Here is a 19,780-nt window from a genome sequence, read left to right as displayed (position 1 = left end):
GATGTCATGTAGAGTATCTGTGCATTCAGTAGAACATGGAAATCGTGATGTGCCTCCAAGGAAAATAACTCTTTTTGTGTCAATATGAGCATGGGTTACTGCAACTGCACCATGGTACAGGGCATTAGTGTTGCTCAAAAGATGAAAAATTCAAAGATGAGCTCTTGAAATGTTAATGAATAGTTTGATGCAAATGCATGGACATTTTCACATCATGTGGCAGAAACTTAAAAATAATGCCTTTACCAAAACCAGTGGCATAGCGTAGTGTTCCTGACATGCTGAAGGTTGTGGGTTCAAATCCCTACATATGATACTACAGTTTTATTTTTATTTTTACATCTTTACTGGAATAACTTTGATCATTCTTGTTATTTAGTTAATTGCTATACAAATAATTTTTATTTCTAATGCTTTGCTGCATCATTTTAATCATCATATTAACTTTTTTATTTGTTCTAATTTTTTCTTCCTCTCATCCTTTTCTTATCTGAAACTTTTGTGATGTGATTTTTAATTACTAGTATTTATCTATCATAATACTGGTATTTAATAAGCATTTGAAAATACCAATCTATAGGGTACAAAACAAAATAATCTATTTGTATTAGCTATGCAATGGTATTGACAACGTATTTTTCGTTACAAGATGCACATGTTTTTTTGACAGTAGTCATCATACAAACATTTAAAACACGAATTCTTGCTGCACTATGGACAAAATAACAGAGATTAAGGTTTAAATAAAAGAAGACAGTTATTAATAAAACTAAATTCATGGGCAAAAATATACACGGCCAATGAAAAAAAAAATTAGCATTTCCTTTTAGAGGTTTCCAATTCATTTAAGATTTATTGCTGAGCATGCTTGACGTGTTGACATAGTTCTGTAAGAGTTGTCGGTTGAAGAGTCACTTCTTGTCCCATCATCGTGTTCCACACATGCTCAATTGGGGACAAGTCCAGAGGTCATGCTGGCCAAGGAAGTTGCTGCACATCTTGCAGAGAATACTGGAACAACCCATCACCTTCCTATTGCAAGAATGGCAAAAGAACAGGTCTAACAACATTCTGCTCATACCCAGCCCTGGTCAGCATCCCCTCCAGAAACACCAAAGTTTGTAGCTTATCACACCTCAGACAATAAGCCTGGGGTGGGGCCAGTAAGTTTGGATCAATGCACTCTATGAGACAACATTCACCAGGTATATGCACTAAAGTCCATCTCTTGTGGCCAGGCAGAATCTGCTTTCATCGATGAAGACTGCGGCGCACCATTCCATCTTCAGAGTGATCCTCTGACAGCACCAGTCAAGCAGTGCATGTCTATGTTGTGATGAGCAGAAGATTGTGCACGCCTGTAGTCCCACTACTAACATCTGGTTCACAACAGTTCATGTTGACATGTCTGGTCTCACAAGCCCTCTCATCTGTGTTGTGGTAGCTGTATGATCTGCCACCGCTGCCCTTCACAATATGACGATACTGGTGGGCGCCTGCGCTGTGCAGACACACAGTACCATTTCTACAGGTGAGAATGTCCACATGACCACCGATACCAGCATCGTTCCACAGCTGATACAATATGTCCAACTTGTATGGTGCTCTGAAACGTCCGTCTCACCACTCAGGCCACAATTTAACTCCTTTCAAACTCGCTCAGTTGGCTCTAGAAAGCACAAGTGCGTCTCTGTGGCATGGTTGCCTACTTGCTCCACGTTTGCATCACACTGAACCTTCTCGCTATGAGCATATGAGCATTCGTATTAAAGAGCAGACACAGATGCCACTATTCTGTCTGTTGATGGATGATGTTGAAACCATTATCAGTACACCTACTATCTCCCAAGTGGCATATGCCATCAGCGCATCAATGTTGTCTTGCCAGGTGTACTAAGTTTTGTTTTCCAGGAGTGTAAAATGATAAAATGGTAGAAATTAAATCAAAGTTAATACATAAAAAGTATGGACAAAGATTCCAAATGAAAAAGAGCAAATAAAATAATATGTTTAAATCAATATAATAACGATAAAAGTTATGCATATAAAAATAAAAAAGGCACCTGATGAGATTGAATCACTCAACCTTCAGCATATGATGAGTGTGTCTAAACCACTATACTACGTGGACACTGTGAGAAATGATGCTGATGAATCACAAGTATAAGAAATACCAGAAACTGCGAAAGTTGAAAAAAATCTTATTAAGAGATGTGGGAACAGTGTGCGACAACTCTAATCTCTCATGTTCTCCCAGATGTGCTGAAATACATTGGAGGCTATATCGCATTACAATGTCAAGACACTGATAACTCATTGGTTTTTCCAGCAACAAAAAGTAAAGTACGAAAGCATAATTCAGAGTGAATACAATTATATCTTGTGGGGATGTTTCTCATCCAATGCCAGCATGGAAAAATAAAGTGTTGTACTTTGCAGCAGAATTTGTTGCTTTTCATGCAAACAAGTGTGCTAACATAAAAAAAGGTTGTAAAATGCACTATATCTTTAAACAAAAGTTACCCGAGATTCATGACACAGTCGTTGCTCTTTTTGTAAGAACACGATTAGGAATCCGAATTAAGACACTAAGTTGGAAGCCAGAATGAAATGTGCCACAAGAAGGAAGGAGCTATGAATTATATCTTCATCTGGTAAATGATAAAGAGAAATCTGGAAAAGGCTGCATTACCATCTGCTTCTTCATCAAACAAGTGATTTATTTTCCCCTCTTAAATATGGTTTATTTGGTCCTAAGGTGCAATACATCTGTCAAGCCACTTGATTTGATTTGTCCAGATCTTTATTAAATTTAATCAACAGGAAAATGAACGAATAATACGCCCCAATGGCTGCGGTTTGGTGCATTTGCCATGCAAACCCACAGCTGTGCTGCACTATGCATTCTCACTAACATCAGTCGGATCCAGCCAATAGCAAGTGTTCTTGCTGAAATGGACCATCCCGGAATCTCTACCATTTTTGAAAATTAGGGGTGGCAGCAGGGAGGAGGTGAGGTGCGGGGGTTTACCTTTCGAAATGTCGACACTTTCTGACAAATTTACCTATCTGCAGTCCCAGAAGTTATTCAAACATCTTTTAACTGGGGAAACCTTAAAGTTCACAGACAGGACTAATGAATATTTTCAAACACACTACTTCTTACACAATGTTGCATGCAGGGCTCTGCAGCATGTCGCCCCAAATATGAGTTTTAGTTGACCCTACAACACAGTTATGACTGCAGTCGAAGTCATAATGACAGCCTTAAAGAACAAATGAAAACTTTTCCCTGATTAAGATTCTGTCAAAATGAGGTAATTAGAAATGGAACTCAAGCTTGGACAGGGAAGTAAATCAGCTCTGTCCTGCTCAAAGGAATCATCCCTGCATTTGCCTGAAGTGATTTACAGAAATTGCTAAAATCCTAAATCTGCTGTAAGTGGATTTTAACCCTGATCTTTACTACTGTTGAGTCCAGTGTCTTAACCTCTCTGCCACCTCACTTGGTGGCTAAACAAGACTCTGATTTGCATACAAATCACCAGTGGCTAGACCTAATATGCTTCTCAAGGTCCCCATTCACACACAAACAATTACACGAAACTTAATTGTGTTCTTCATCACCATTTGAAACACGTATTTGGTAAACTATTTAACACTGCTAAATATTTTATACAATACAATAAAGATATCTAACTATTTTTACTTACAGTTGTGATTTATGCCTACTTACCAAGTTCATTGTAGACAAAGGAATCAGTCTGCACTCTTTCACTAAATTTGTGAGTTTCACAGCAAACCAAGACTGGCACATTGTAAGTGTGAGCAAGCAAAGCTATTTGCGAGGCCCCTGCACGAGACATCACATATCCATTTGCCAGGAGTGCATGGGCTCCAAGTAATACCTTTGTTGCCTGTGGAATTGTGGATGGTTCCAATGTGATTACATAGGTTTTTAAACAAACAGATAATTTGACTACAAAGAATTATTATTTCTCATTACAAGAGATGCACAGTATGAATATAATAATCCTTGAATCCAAATTATTGTGACATTGTCTCACGTGATTGTGCAGTAGCAAGTTGGTTCCTTTCTTATTAATTAATCCACTAAGTATTAAAAGAGTTTTTTTTTACACAATAAACGTTTTACACCACACTTTTGGTGAATTTTTAGTTCGATATTTTCAAGTACGTATGTTCATATGTATAAATATAATAGAGGGAAACATTCCACGTGGGAAAAATATATCTAAAAACACAGATGATGTGACTTACCGAACGAAAGTGCTGGCAGGTCGATAGACACACAAACAAACACAAACATACACATTAAATTCAAGCTTTCGCAACAAACTGTTGCCTCATCAGTTACGAGGGAAGGAGAGGGAAAGACGAAAGGATGTGGGTTTTAAGGGAGAGGGTAAGGAGTCATTCCAATCCCGGGAGCGGAAAGACTTACCTTAGGGGGAAAGAAGGGGTATACACTCGCGCCCCCCCCCCCCCCCCACACACACACATATCCATCCGCACATACACAGACACAATGTCTGCTTGTGTCTGTGTATGTGCGGATGGATATGTGTGTGTGTGTGTGCGCGCGCGCGAGTGTATACCCCTTCTTTCACCCTAAGGTAAGTCTTTCCGCTCCCGGGATTGGAATGACTCCTTACCCTCTCCCTCAAAACCCACATCCTTTCGTCTTTCCCTCTCCTTCCCTCTTTCCTGAAAGCTTGAATTTAATGTGTATGTTTGTGTTTGTTTGTGTGTCTATCGACCTGCCAGCACTTTCGTTCGGTAAGTCACATCATCTTTGTTTTTAGATATGTTCATATGTATAAAATTAACAGAATGTAGTTTATTTCACAACAAAGAACCGAACATGAGAGAGTACTTCCAGAACATTAGCATCCCAACTGACTATTAACCATACTATTACAGCTTATCATACAACAGTGTACCCAAGTATGTCCACATTCAAAATTAAGTACAGCCACACTACACCAGTGAATGGGAAGAGACTAAATAGTGACTATGTAAATAGGGTCACATTTGGTTCTTCAATTTAGCATCATATATGATCAGTTAATGTGTACTTAAAAGCTTGCATACAAATCCTCTTGAAAATGACCAAATGTTTGAGGGTGGTCAACAATGTGGAGTAAAACATCTGGTTTCAAATAAAACTACAGCTTCAGCAAAAAAAAAAAGTGTATTTTAATTGATTTTTGATGGATATGTATTCAAATATGAATAAAACCTCCAAATATATTCTGTAACTTTTTCTTTTTTTAAGGAACATTCCGAACAGCTTTCATTCTTAATAAATAAGTGCCCAATCTGGATGGATTTATGGGATAGCCAATTAAGAACTACATCAATTTGCATTATAATTAGTTTTTCTTCATCTACTAAAAGTATGCAAGCAGTTAACATTAATCACAATTTTAGAAAAAATTTAAAAAATGTCTCTCAGGGAGTGGGGTAAGCTGTAGAAATACTATCATCCTAGTACCCATCACCAAGGCAAAGGTCGCTAACGCACGCTTGGTCAATGGTGCTTGAACTGGGAGTAAGCTGGCTCAAATCCTGGCAGTGGAATAGATTTTCAATGTCAGTATTTGGCTGGCAAGCGGGATAGAGGTGGTGGCGTAAACTTCTGATCATTAGACTTTGTACCAATTTCCTGGTTTAAATAACAAATCTCTCTGCAGTCTCTCATGAAGTAAGGGTATGTGACATAGTTGACAGTGACCCATAAGTCTAATAGAGACGTTAAGCTCGGTGGCCCCCTTGGTGCTGTTTGGTTGGAACAGTCTGTGCGCCGGCACCAGGTTTCACTATCTCTCTGCTCTCATCATCATCCAATACTAATATTACACCCCACCCCCCCACACACACACACCTTCCCTTCCCTTCCACACTTGCACTACTGGCCATTAAAATTGCTACACCACGAAGATGACGTGCTACAGACGCGAAATTTAACCAACAGGAAGAAGGTGCTGTGATATGCAAATGATTAGCTTTTCAGAGCATTCACACAAGGTTGGCACTGGTGGCGACTCCTACAACGTGCTGACATAAGCAAAGTTTCCAACCGATTTCTCATACACAAACAGCACTTAACCGGCGTTGCCTGGTGAAATGTTGTTGTGATGCCTCATGTAAGGAGGAGAAATGTGTACCATCACATTTCCGACTTTGATAAAGGTCGGATTGTGGCCTATCGCGATTGCGGTTTATCGTATCGCGACATTGTTGCTCGCGTTGGTCGAGAGCCAATGACCGTTAGCAGAATATGGAATAGGTGGGTTCGGGAGGGTAATACGGAACGCCGTCCTGGATCCCAACGGCCTCGTATCACTAGCAGTCGAGATGACAGGCATCTTATCCGCATGGTTGTAACGGATCCTGCAGCCACGTTTCGATCCCTGAGTCAATAGATGGGGACGTTTGCAAGACAACCATCTGCACGAACAGCTCGACATTGTTTGCAGCAGAATGGACTATCAGCTCGGAGACCATGGCTGCGATTACCCTTGACGCTGCATCACAGACAGGAGCACCTGCGATGGTGTACTCAATGACAAACCTGGGTGCACGAATGGCAAAACGTCATTTTTTCGGATGAATCCAGGTTCTGTTTACAGCATCATGATGATCGCATCCATGTCTGGCGACATTGCGGTGAACGCACATTGGAAGCGTGTATTCCTCATTGCCATCTACATCTACATCTACATCCATACTCCGCAAGCCACCTGACGGTGTGTGGCCATACTGGCGTATCACCTGGCATGATGGTATGGGGTGCCAATGGTTACACGTCTCGGTCACATCTTGTTCGCATTGACGGCACTTTGAACAGTGGACATTACATTTCAGATGTGTTATGACCTGTGGCTCTAACCTTCATTCGATCCCTGGGAAACCCTACATTTCAGCAGGATAATGCACTACCGCATGTTGCAGGTCCTGTACGGACCTTTCTGGATACAGAAAATGTTCGACTGCTGCCCCGGCCAGCACATTCTCCAGATCTCTCACCAACTGAAAACGTCTGGTCAATGGTGACCGAGCAACTGGCTCTTCACAATACGCCAGTCACTACTCTTGATGAACTGTGGTATTGTGTTGAAGCTGCATGGGCAGCTGTACCTGTACACACCATCCAAGCTCTGTTCGACTCAATGCCCAGGCGTATCAAGGCTCTTATTACGGCCAGAGCTGATTGTTGTGGGTACTTATTTCTCAGGATCTATGCAACCAAATTGCGTGAAAATGTAATCACATGTCAGTTCTAGTATAATATATTTGTCCAATGGATACCTGTTTATCATCTGCATTTCTTCTTGGTGTAGCAATTTTAATGGCCAGTAGTGTATTTCATGTTTCATTTAATTTTCCAGATTTATTATCTGTCCATCTGGGCAAAAGAGCTGTTGATGAAAAACCACCAGTCTAACAGTCCACAGCTGTTCATCATCTTGTTTTGACAATCTTTTGCTGTTATATCACACTGTTATACAGGTGTTCTACTTTTCTTTTTGCTTTACATCATGATAAAACTTTTACAGGCATGGGAGACTGAACCTTACCTCACGCATGATGAAACTGGCAGCAGGTAACAATACATATGAACATTTTAGGCCATGCTTCACAAGTCGGCGCAACATTTCCCGCCCTTCAAGCCACGGCCGCCCATCTGCCACAACAACATGAAATCTTTTCCCGCTATCATGAGCCTTCAGCAGAATTCTCGTCAACAACGATGAACTGAAAATAAAGAAAATTGTTTATAAATTAATAATAGTTATAGATTACTAAACAAAATATTATGAAAAGGCACATTTCTACTCAGCATATGACGACATGCTTAGTTGCTGACAAAAACAAAGAAAAGACTGTTACACACTGAGCTTTCAGCCAAAGCCCTCTTCGAAAAGGAAAACACATTCACACAAGCAAGCACACCTCACACACGACCACTATCTGCAGTCACTCTGGCCAGAATTCAACTGTTCTGCACAGAGTGGAAGCGTCAATTTGGAGTGGAGTGGGGAACGGGGAAGGATAGCCCCACCCCCTTCTTTCACACTGACCTTCACATTTTCAGATTCCACCAGTCTCTGTCCCTCAAAAACTTATTATTGCAAAAACGCATCTCCAAGCACAGGTATCCCAGAACCACCTCTGCTCCCTCAAGAAGATACTGCTACTTATGCAATCCCTATCACAAGCATCATATCTCTGAAGTTGAATCCCTTGCACTCCAGCACCTGGAAGAGCATTCCAGACACCACCTCTAAGTTATCCAGTCTGCTGACATCCTACTGCCAACCCAGTTCCTAACCTACCCACAGTGTTCCTCCTCATTAACTCCTCATAGCACTCACATCTGTATAGCTAACCGAAATTCCTTGCCCCACTCCACTACATCCATATCTGAAACAATCCCAGAACACTGTTTTTAACCTTTCCACCAAAATACTCTGCCCCAAAGAAGTTCTAGTCCTATCCAAAGGCCTCACCATCAGCCCTGCACCCAAATTTAACCACGCTGGACTTGACAAAGACCTACTCTCCTTCTCTCAATCCTTGAAATGGGAACACTCCTTTGCCACCAATCCCTCCAACCTAATCCCCATTCATACCTGTTATCCTCCCCGCCTCTAACCTAACCACCCTTAGGTCACGTTTCAAGAATCCAACTTGGCCTCACCTCCTTCCCCTGGTCCCTTCCCAAGAACAACTTTTCACCAGAAGAAAGGACAGCCAAACACAGCCCCAGAACAGATCCTGACCTAATCATCCTAATTGCGGAAAAAGTCAGAGAACCTCTCTCCTGAATTCATTTCCCTTCTCACCCCTTTGACATCACACACACACACACACACACACACACACACACACCTACCTTCCACCTGATCTCCAAAATCCACAAGCCTAACAATCCTGAGCAACCCGTTGTAGCTGGTTATTGTGCTTCCACTGAAAGAATTTTGGCCCTCACTGATCAACACTTCCAATCACCTACCCAAAATTGAGCCTCCCAAGTCATAGATATCAACAACTTACTTCACCGACTCCCCACCAACCACACTCCTTTACCTCTTGGATCCCATTATCTGGACTCGGGGCCAAGGCACCCTATCCCAATTCCTTCACAACTTCAACTTCTCTTCCTCCTGCTTTACCTGGTCTTTCTCAACCCAGCAAGCCACCTTCCTGGACGTTGACCTGCTCGTTTCTGATGGGTCCATCCACAACTTCGTACACATAAAACCCACCAACCATGCCTGCATTTCAACAGCTGCTATCCCTTCCACACCAAAATATCCCTCCCACACAGCCTGGTCACTCAGGGACAGTGCATCTGCTGTGATTAGAACACCCTTACCCAGTTCGCTGAAGGGCTCACAAAGTCTTTCACAGAGAGGCACTGTCCCCCAGACCTGGTCTGCAAAAAGATTTCCCATGCCATTCCCCACACACACATCCAATCCTCCCACCACTGCTAAAAGTCAGCTACAAAGGAGTGCCCCCCTTCATCACCTAGTATCACCCTGGACTGAAACAAATGAGCCATATCCTTCGCCAGGGCTTTGATTATCTACCACCCTGCCCTGAAACAAGGGAAATCCTACCCAAGATCCTTCCCTACCTCATTAAGTAGTGTTCCATCATCCACCCAAACCCCACAACATCCTAGCCCACATCTATGCCACTGCCAATCCTAACCCCTTGTCACAGGGATCACATGCCTGTGGAAGACCCAGGTGCAAGAACTGCCAAATCCACCCACCCAGCACTACCTATTCCAGTCCTGTCACAGGCTAGGCCACCAGTGAAAAAATCCATATCATATACCATCTCTGCTGCAATCAGTGCACAGTTTTTTTTTGTTTTTTTTTTTAATTGGTATGTCTACCAACCAGCTGTCCATGAGGATGGATGACCACTGCCAAAGTGTGGCTAAGAGAAAAGTGGACCACCTTTGGCACAAAATGCAGCAGAACGTTAGATGCTCGATTTCAACTGCCTGCTTTACAACCCAGGACATCTGGATCCTGCCCTCCACCACCAGCTTTTCTGAACTTCATCATTGAGAGTTATCCTTACAACACATTCTCTGGCCCAGAAATCATCCTGTCCTCAACCTAAGGTAACCCACTGTCTCCACAGTCTCCAGCCAACAGTTTCACCTCTTCTCTCTTATCATCTCCTCCAAATTCACGTCCCCTCACCCCTCACTCTCTGCCACTGCAACCACCAGTCTTTTCCCCTTCTCTGCTCCTCTCCTTTTCTGCTCACCTCCTCCTACAGCCTCCTGATGCTGCTCCTGGTAGCCTTATCCCGCCTCCTACTACCTGCACACTCCTCCAGGCAGCGCTGACTCCTCTCCCTCCAGCCATATCCTGCTATACCTCCTCCCTTCCCTGCCCCATTCTGGATTGCTGCTACTGCTGGAACAATACAATTGCATTTTGGCCAGAGTGATCGGAGATAGCGGTCATGTATGCATGGGGTGTGCCTGGCTGGGTGAATTGCGAGTTTTTATTCTCCTTTCTGAAAGAGAGATTGGCTGTAAGCTCAACGTGTAGCAGTCTTTCTCAATGTGTTATCCTTACCAGGCACAGTGATCTACCCATTCATAATATTGTTGATATTCCAACCAGGACTTCCCATAGTTTGATTAAACAAAATGATACTCTGATAAGCAGTTAAACCAATTATTGGCAATTATGAGTCATCCTTTACCAACTTAAGCAGTTTGTGAAATTGCTTCACATAGTTCTTTATTATTATTCTACCAGTCACAACATGAAATGTAAAAATCTTCATAGGCAAATGGGATACTTCGTTTGTTGGCAGTCTGGTTGGGTTGAGGAGATTATCTCCAAATCTGAGATTAGTACGACAGTTTGGGATGCCTTCACTACACTGAGTATTCAGAGCAATAACAGTGATGTCATTGGAACTTTTCTGCAAGATAATTTACAAATTTTGTTATGAGTTAGTGTTTTTAGCTATAACACAAATGGCTGCTAAACAAATGGCGTTCTGTGGCTTGATAGCCAAATGGCTAAGAAGTCTAAATTTTTGAAGTGACTTTAAGTTCCAAAATCTTACAGTTAGTTATGGACTCTTGTGGAGGGAAGAAGGCAAGACTGATGAGATGTGGATATGGAGTGCTAACAGCAGTTTTAAATTTCACAGAGAAACTTTACAGTTCCAGCACAGGTGCACGAGATTTTACAGATGCAGCTTTGTTATAGTAATTCCTGATTGGCAATGTGATTTTCAAAGTCAAGTGTACAGTGATTTAGCCTCAGCTGATGTGGCAATTTTGTGTCAGATTAGGGAGCAAACAGTTGCTTGGAATTAAAGTGGGAGTAAATCATATTGTTTCTGGGGAGTTATCCTGAGATGCTTTTCTCTGATGAGGCCACCAAATATACTGTAAACAGTAACTTGGAGACTAAAAAGTTATTGTTAACATGTTTCCAGTCCAGTGGTTGGATCTTGTGCAGCTGGCTTGCTACAGGGAAGAGTGGTGACTCCCTAACCTCGGCTCATCAGCTGAAGTAAGACATCAATCCTCACAAAAATCTATTTCAGTAATGCATCAATGCAAATAAATAATAGAGGTCTGCTGATTCACGATTCCTTTGTGACAATAATTGTGTTGCCTAGTGGCATTTCATGAATCACACAAACTTGCAGACTGTGGAACATTTCACAGGCATGCTTTTGCAAAATTGGTCCACTAAGAAGGGATATTTCACTATTAATTCTAAGTCTCTGTCTCTGTTCTAGCACACAATCTGATTTATTGTTTTCCAGCACCTGTACTATAGCCTATTGGTTTTACAGAGTTAACAAAGCACAAGATTAAACTTTTTAAAATTTGTGACTATTGGCTCCTTTAAAGTTGTTCTTGTTTTGGCAGCTAGGAAACAGGAAAGGAGCAGGGAAGACAGATTTTAGCACCCTTTGAGAATGAGGCAATTAGAGACAGACCACAACTTAGATTTAGACATAAATGTGAAGTAAATTGACTAGTACCTTTTAAAGTACCATCCTGCCATTCACTTTAAGCGACTTTGGGGAACTACAGGAAATTTAAATCTGGAAGCAATCTGAACCACACTCCTGAATGCAAGTCCATTGTGCCACCTCACTTGGTCTTGCTAAGTAGTATGTAAATATTTCTCTCCCATCTCAAATATTGCCAACATTGATTTCTTCCTCAGAGAGGAAGAAGAAACTCTTCAGTTTTGTGGATTATTATTACTAGATGTTCCTACACAATGACAGTCTTTGTGGCAAATAGACTTAAGTAAGTTATTTGCTGCTTTTAACTTGTGATTTACAGTGGATCTCACACACTTCTTTTAGCTTTGTTTCTTACTGTACATCTCTCCCTTTGCCAGTGATGTTATACCAATATACTTTTAACTGATTTTAATGAGAATTTAGGCTTTTTCGGTATAATGACTTATATTCTTCTTGAGTTTTCCACCAGATCCTGCATTCAACTATGTCACAGGCCTGCCCAGCTGCCATTCTCAGAAGAATTGTTGTACTGTATCTTGCTCAACTGATGTCTCATCAGAGATGACCCCTCTCCCTCATTCTATTCACAGAAGAAAGTGCACCATTGTAGCTGTGCACCATTGTAGCTGTGCACCATTGTAGCTGTCTAATGATGCTGTGTAAACATGCAATGTCAAAGTGGTATAAATGTGTCCTGAGATTTGCATTCCCCCGCCTGCTAGGACAATGAGTATTTTGCTTTAATCATGTTAAGATGGGATTTAACATCTGGCTTAAATTAAGCCCTTGTCTTTATAAGATTCCATGTCATTAAATTTGGTGAACCATTTATAGTCTTTAGCATTAACCCAATTACTTGAGAACCATTCCTATATTAAGGTATTTTCAGAATTTTCTTTTTCTCCTACGTTCCCCTCCCAGCATTTATATTTGGCCTGAACAGCTTCTGAATTATAAGCTGATATATGAGATATGATCAGCAAGTAATGGAGGTTTTTGTTTTTCTCTAATAATCTTTATTTATTCATCAACATCAACTCTATCGCCTTTTCCAAGTAATCCCATTCAGATATAATACACTCGTGCCATGTCATTAAGTCAAATTATGCATCTACCAGACTACTGGGATTGTTCAGGACAAAATGTGTTAAAAAATATCACACAAAGTTATATCTGGAGTAGCACTTAACAGACATGGAATGAAATATGAGCCATAAGTTGTCACCTCACTCCTGTGTCCTTCAGCACTGAACATGTAATAAACCACAGTTCTTTGCTTCAGCTGGCAGACGGTTTTAATTACAAGTTGCAGCAAGCCCTTCCTGCAACCTATAGGCTGTTGGGGGGGGATCTCTTGTGTGGTATTAGTTCTGACAGATAAAAAGCAAAATATTTCATCTGAAAAATGGTGTTAAATGGAATACTGAAATATCATGTTTAGTCGAATGCAGAATCTAATGGCAAGGAATCTGACAACACAGTAAGACTGTATCCATCAGGTCTCACTCACATTCATACCAGCTAAATTACTTAAGGATACCATACACCTAATAAAAGTAGTACACAGTTTTAAGTTCAATTAATTACTGTCAGCTACAACATATGACAAACAATTTTAGTGCTATGAAGTGAAATCATAGATGAGCTAATTTTACCGACTGAGAAGCAAGTTTTATTAAAAAGATTATACTAATTTGCTACCTTTCTGTTCAATTTGGTGAACCATTTATAGTCTTTAGCATTAAATCAGCCGCCTTTAGTGAATTAGCAGTCTAGTTAAAAGTTGATTAACTCTCTTCCGTAAATTGATTCCTTAGGATAGATAGGATGTGTGACTGCTGCGTACAGACGCAGGAGGAGCTGGCCACTGTTCGCGAACAGCTAAACGTGTTGATGGCCACGGTCAGCCGTCTTCAGGCTGCTGCCTCGGAGTGTAGCAGCAGTGGGGAGTCTGGTGCGTCGCATGGTACACCCCAGGTGTTACATGCTTCACCCACTGTCCCTGCTGTCGAGACATCTTCGCGGGTACCGGGCGTGGTTGGGCCACCCTCTCACCAAGGGTAGTGGCGGGTTCAGCGGCGTTCGTGGCGCACGAGGTGGAGGGTAAATGTTGAGGCTGGCCGTGTGGCATCACCTGCTCTGCCTGTGAGTGGACATGTGGCTGCTCCTTCAGCAAGGTCCGAGCAGGCACACGGGGGGAGGGGTTTATTAGTCATTGGGAGCTCCAACGTTAGGCGGGTGATGGAGCCCCTTAGGGAAATAGCGGAAAGGTCGGGGAAGAAGGCCAGTGTTCACTCTGTCTGCTTGCCGGGGGGTCTCATCCGGGATGTGGAGGAGGCCCTACTGGCGGCGATAGAGAGCGCTGGGTGCATGCGACTGCAAATTGTTGCTCATGTCGGCACCAATGACTCCTGCTGTTTGGGTTCAGAGGTCATCCTCAGTTCGTACAGGCGATTGGCGGAATTGGTGAAGGCGGAGAGCCTCGCTCGCGGGGTGGAATCAGTGCTAACTATCTGTAGTATCGTTCCCAGAACCGATCGCGGTCCTTTGGTTTGGAGCCGAGTGGAAGGCTTAAACCAGATGCTCAGACGATTCTGCGGAGATGTGGGTTGCAAATTTCTCGACCTCCGCTATCGGGTGGAGAAATGTAGGGTCCCCCTGAATAGGTCAGGCGTGCACTACACGCTGGAAGTGGCTACAAGGGTAGCGGAGTACGTGTGGAGTGCACATGGGGGCTTTTTAGGTTAGAGAATTCCCTCCCTAGGCCCGACAAGACGCCTCCTGAGACGCGGCAAGGTAGGTGGTGGTGGTGGTTTTTGGGGGAAGGAGACCAGACAGCGAGGTCATCGGTCTCATCGGATTAGGGAAGGACGGGGAAGGAAGTCGGCCATGCCCTTTGAAAGGAACCATCCCGGCATTTGCCTGGAGCGATTTAGGGAAATCACGGAAAACCTAAATCAGGATGGCCGGACGCGGGATTGAACCGTCGTCCTCCCGAATGCGAGTCCAGTGTCTAACCACTGCGCCACCTCGCTCGGTGGCAAGGTAGGAATAGGCAAAATGCAACAGGGAATAACAATATTAATGTGCTAATAGTAAACTGCAGGAGCGTCTATAGAAAGGTCCTAGAACTGCTCTCATTAATAAACGGCCACAACGCCCATATAGTACTAGGGACAGAAAGTTGGCTGAAACCAGATGTAAACAGTAATGAAATTCTAAACTCAGATTGGAATGTATATCGCAGAGACAGTCTGGACAGTGAAGGGGGAGGCGTGTTTATAGCAATAAGAAGTGCAATAGTATCGAAGGAAGTTGACGGAGATCCGAAATGTGAAATGATTTGGGTGAAGGTAACGGTTAAAGCAGGTAATTGGATGTCTCTATAGGCCCCCTGGCTCAGCAGCTGTTGTGGCTGAGCACCTGAAGGATAATTTGGAAAATATTTCGAGTAGATTTCCCCACCATGTTATAGTTCTGGGTGGAGATTTTAATTTGCCAGATATAGACTGGGAGACTCAAACGTTCATAACGGGTGGCAGGGGCAAAGAATCCAGTGAAATTTTTTTAAGTGCTTTATCTGAAAACTACCTTGAGCAGTTAAACAGAGAACCGACTCATGGCGATAACATATCAGACCTTCTGGTGACTAGCAGACCCGAATTATTTGAAACTATTTGCAGAACAGGGAATCAGCAATCATAAAGTGGTTACGGCATCGACGATTTCAGCCGTAAATAGAAATATTAAAAAAGGTAGGAAGATTTTTCTGTTTAGCAAAAGTGACAAAAAGCAGATTACAGAGTACCTGACAGCTCAACACAAAAGTTTTGTCTCAAGTACAGATAATGTTGAGGATCAGTGGACAAAGTTCAAAACCATCGTACAATATGCATAAGATGAGTATGTGCCAAGCAAGATCGTAAGAGATGGAAAAGAGCCACCGTGGTACAACAAGCGAGCCAGAAAACTGCTGCAGAAGCAAAGGGAACTTCACAGCAAACATAAACATAGCCAAAGCCTTGCAGACAAACAAAAATTACGTGAAGCGAAATGTAGTGTGAGGAGGGCTATGCGACAGGCACTCAACGAATTCAAAAGTAAAGTTCTATGTACTGACTTGGCCGAAAATCCTAAGAAATTTTGGTCTTATGTCAAAGCGGTAGATGGATCAAAACGAAATGTCCAGACACTCTGTGACCCAAATGGTACTGAAACAGAGGATGACAGACTAAAGGCCGAAATACTAAATGTCTTTTTCCAAAACTGTTTCACAGAGGAAGACTGCACTGTAGTTCCTTCTCTAGATTGTCGCACAGATGACAACATGGTAGATATCGAAATGGATGACAGAGGGATAGAGAAACAATTAAAATCGCTCAAAAGAGGAAAGGCCGCTGGACCTGATGGGATACCAGTTCGATTTTACACAGAGTACGCGAAGGAACTTGCCCCCCTTCTTGCAGCGGTGTACCGTAGGTCTCTAGAAGAGCGTAGCGTTCCAAAGGATTGGAAAAAGGCACAGGTCATCCCCGTTTTCAAGAAGGGACGTCGAACAGATGTGCAGAACTATAGACCTATATCTCTAATGTCGATCAGTTGTAGAATTTTGGAACACGTATTATGTTCGAATATAATGACTTTTCTGGAGACTAGAAATCTACTCTGTAGGAATCAGCATGGGTTTCGAAAAAGATGGTCGTGTAAAACCCAGCTTGCGCTATTCATCCACGAGACTCAGAGGGCCATAGACACGGGTTCACAGGTAGATGCCGTGTTTCTTGACTTCCGCAAGGCGTTCGATACAGTTCCCCACAGTCGTTTAATGAACAAAGTAAGAGCATATGGACTATCAGACCAATTGTGTGATTAGATTGAGTAGTTCCTAGATAACAGAATGCAGCATGTCATTCTCAATGGAGAAAAGTCTTCCGAAGTAAGAGTGATTTCAGGTGTGCCACAGGGGAGTGTCATAGGACCGTTGTTATTCACAATATACATAAATGACCTGGTGGATGACATCGGAAGTTCACTGAAGCTTTTTGCAGATGATGCTGTGGTGTATCGAGAGGTTGTAACAACGGAAAATTGTACTGAAATGCAGGAGGATCTGCAGCGAATTGACGCATGATGCAGGGAATGGCAATTGAATCTCAATGTAGAAAAGTGTAATGTGCTGCGAATACATAGAAAGATAGATCCCTTATCATTTAGCTACAAAATAGCAGGTCAGCAACTGGAAGCCGTTAATTCCATAAATTATCTGGGAGTACGCATTAGGAGTGATTTAAAATGGAATGATCATATAAAGTTGATCATCGGTAAAGCAGATGCCAGACTGAGATTCATTGGAAGAATCCTAAGGAAATGCAATCCGAAAACAAAGGAAGTAGGTTACAGTACGCTTGTTCGCCCACTGCTTGAATACTGCTCAGCAGTGTGGGATCCGTACCAGATAGGGTTGATAGAAGAGATAGAGAAGATCCAATGGAGAGCAGCGCGCTTCGTTACAGGATCATTTAGTAATCGCGAAAGCGCTACGGAGATGATAGATAAACTCCAGTGGAAGACTCTGCAGGAGAGACACTCGGTAGCTCGGTACGGGCTTTTGTTAAAGTTTCGAGAACATACCTTCACTGAAGAGTCAAGCAGTATATTGCTCCCTCCTACGTATATCTCGTGAAGAGACCATGAGGATAAAATCAGAGAGATTGGAGCCCACACAGAAGCATACCAACAATCCTTCTTTCCACGAACAATACGAGACTGGAATAGAAGGGAGAACCGATAGAGTTCCTCAGGGTACCCTCCGCCACACACCGTCAGGTGGCTTGCAGAGTATGGATGTAGATGTAAAACCCAATTACTTGAGAACCATTCCTTAATTTAGGTCTTTTCAGAATTTCCTTTTTCTCCTACGTCCCCCTCCCAGCATTTATATTTGGCCTTAACAGCTTCTGAATTATATGCTGATATATGAGATATGATCAGCAAGTAACGGAGGTTTTTGTTTTTCTCTAATAATCTTTATTTATTCATCAACATCAACACTGTCCCCTCTTTAAAGTAATCCCACTCAGATATAATACACTCGTGCCAGTGCTTTTTCCAATCTTGGAAGCACTTTGAAACTCACCTTTCATCATGGTGTTCAGCTCCTCCAGCAATTCTGTTTTTATCTCATCAATGGTAGCCAAACGACATCCTTTCATGGTTCCCATCAGCCTCAGGAATAGAAAGAAGTTGCAGGGGGCCATTTCCAGATAATACTGAGGCAATATAACAGTTTTTTTTTTAAACCAAAAAATCACGAACATGCATTCAGGTGTGAGTGCAAGGAATATAGGAATATCGTGACGCAATTTTCATGAGTTCTTTTGCCACAATTCTGGTCGTTTTCTTTGAACTTTACGAAAATGGCGCATGACTTCCAGGTAGTATTTCTTATTGACCGTATGATCATAAGGCAGGAACTCATGATGTAATATTCCATTGTAATTGAAAAAAATTGGCTCTTCAGGCAGTTTCCATTGAAACGATTGGGCCTTGGTTTCAATGTTATACCCGTATACTCGTGTTTTCTCATGTGTTATAACCTTCTTTATAAGTTCTGGATTGTTGTCAACTACATTCAGAAATTCCCAAGAGATGTCCATGCAACATTGTTTTTGGTCAAAGTTGAACAATTTCGGAACAAACTTTCCTGCTACACATTACATACTGAAAACACATGAAAAAATTGCTTGGCATGAGCCAACGGATATGCCAACATCATCAGCAGCCTCTCTGATGGTGACTGGGATTTTCCAGAATCATTTTCTTCACTTCTTCCACATTTTCATCAGAAATTGATGTGCTAGGGCATCTACAGTGGTTGTCATCTTCAACGAGTTTTCGACTCTGATTCAAACATTCGTAAGACTCATAAACTCTTGTCTTTCAATAGTAAATTTGCCAAAAAGTCAGTCAACATTTTGAATGCAGTGCTGTACTTTATTCCATTTTTCGAGCAAAATTTAATGCAAATTCTTTGATCCATCTTTTTCGAAAGTAATACTTCACCAAGCATTCAAAAACACATAATTTTTCTGATTGTCAACAATAAACTAAATATTCAAAACAGCTGAAAATGCAAATATACCATGTGCACCAACAATATAAAAAAATTGAAAATTGGATGTATAAAAGCCTGTGAAATTAAAAAATTTCTTTTACTTCTTGATCATACCTCGCATATTCTGAAGATTAATAACTGCTTTAATGGTGCCACATCAATTTTATTGAAAGAACATGGTTCACTGAAAAGTGTACAAGACTATGCTATCAAATTACAACTCACCATCCATACGTGAGTATCGTGTCACCATTAGTTATTTTGTCTAGAACAGCATTACAAATTGCCTGGCCTGCCACATCTATCTGTTCTCTTATGTATGTGTCAACAGAGTCATGTAACTTCTTCTTTGCCTGCAAAAAATGTAATCTTTGTAAATTTTAAGTACACATGCACGACTACAATATCAGCAAAAACAACAAATTATTATATGTATACCCTGACATAACCACACATACAAAATGTGGTCTGATGTTTCTCTTAAGCTACTCTAATCATTCTGTAACTAACTTTATGTGATTTATAATTACTTTGAATATATAAAATGATGAAAACTTAGCGACAAAGTAACTTGCACATGAAATCACTGCCAAGTGACAC

The 19,780-nt window shown here is 41.8% G+C and overlaps 1 protein-coding gene across 3 annotated transcripts in view; it reads right to left on the bottom strand.

The window, feature by feature from the left end:
* LOC124619396 overlaps positions 1 to 19,780 on the bottom strand; it is a 111,170-nt gene that overhangs the window by 18,814 nt on the left and 72,576 nt on the right. For all 3 annotated transcript variants that reach the window (XM_047145762.1, XM_047145753.1, XM_047145769.1), the window contains exons 8-10: positions 19,406 to 19,533; positions 7,605 to 7,782; positions 3,737 to 3,917 (exon numbers count right to left, since the gene is read on the bottom strand). In XM_047145762.1, the coding sequence (XP_047001718.1) occupies positions 3,737 to 3,917; positions 7,605 to 7,782; positions 19,406 to 19,533 (487 nt within the window). The remainder of the gene's footprint in view (positions 1 to 3,736; positions 3,918 to 7,604; positions 7,783 to 19,405; positions 19,534 to 19,780) is intronic.

Source organism: Schistocerca americana, chromosome 1 (assembly GCF_021461395.2).
Source record: "Schistocerca americana isolate TAMUIC-IGC-003095 chromosome 1, iqSchAmer2.1, whole genome shotgun sequence".
In the NCBI taxonomy this organism is placed as follows: Eukaryota; Metazoa; Arthropoda; class Insecta; order Orthoptera; family Acrididae; genus Schistocerca; species Schistocerca americana.
Note: the sequence above shows the minus strand (reverse complement) of the source record. Positions and strands in the feature narration are given on the sequence as shown.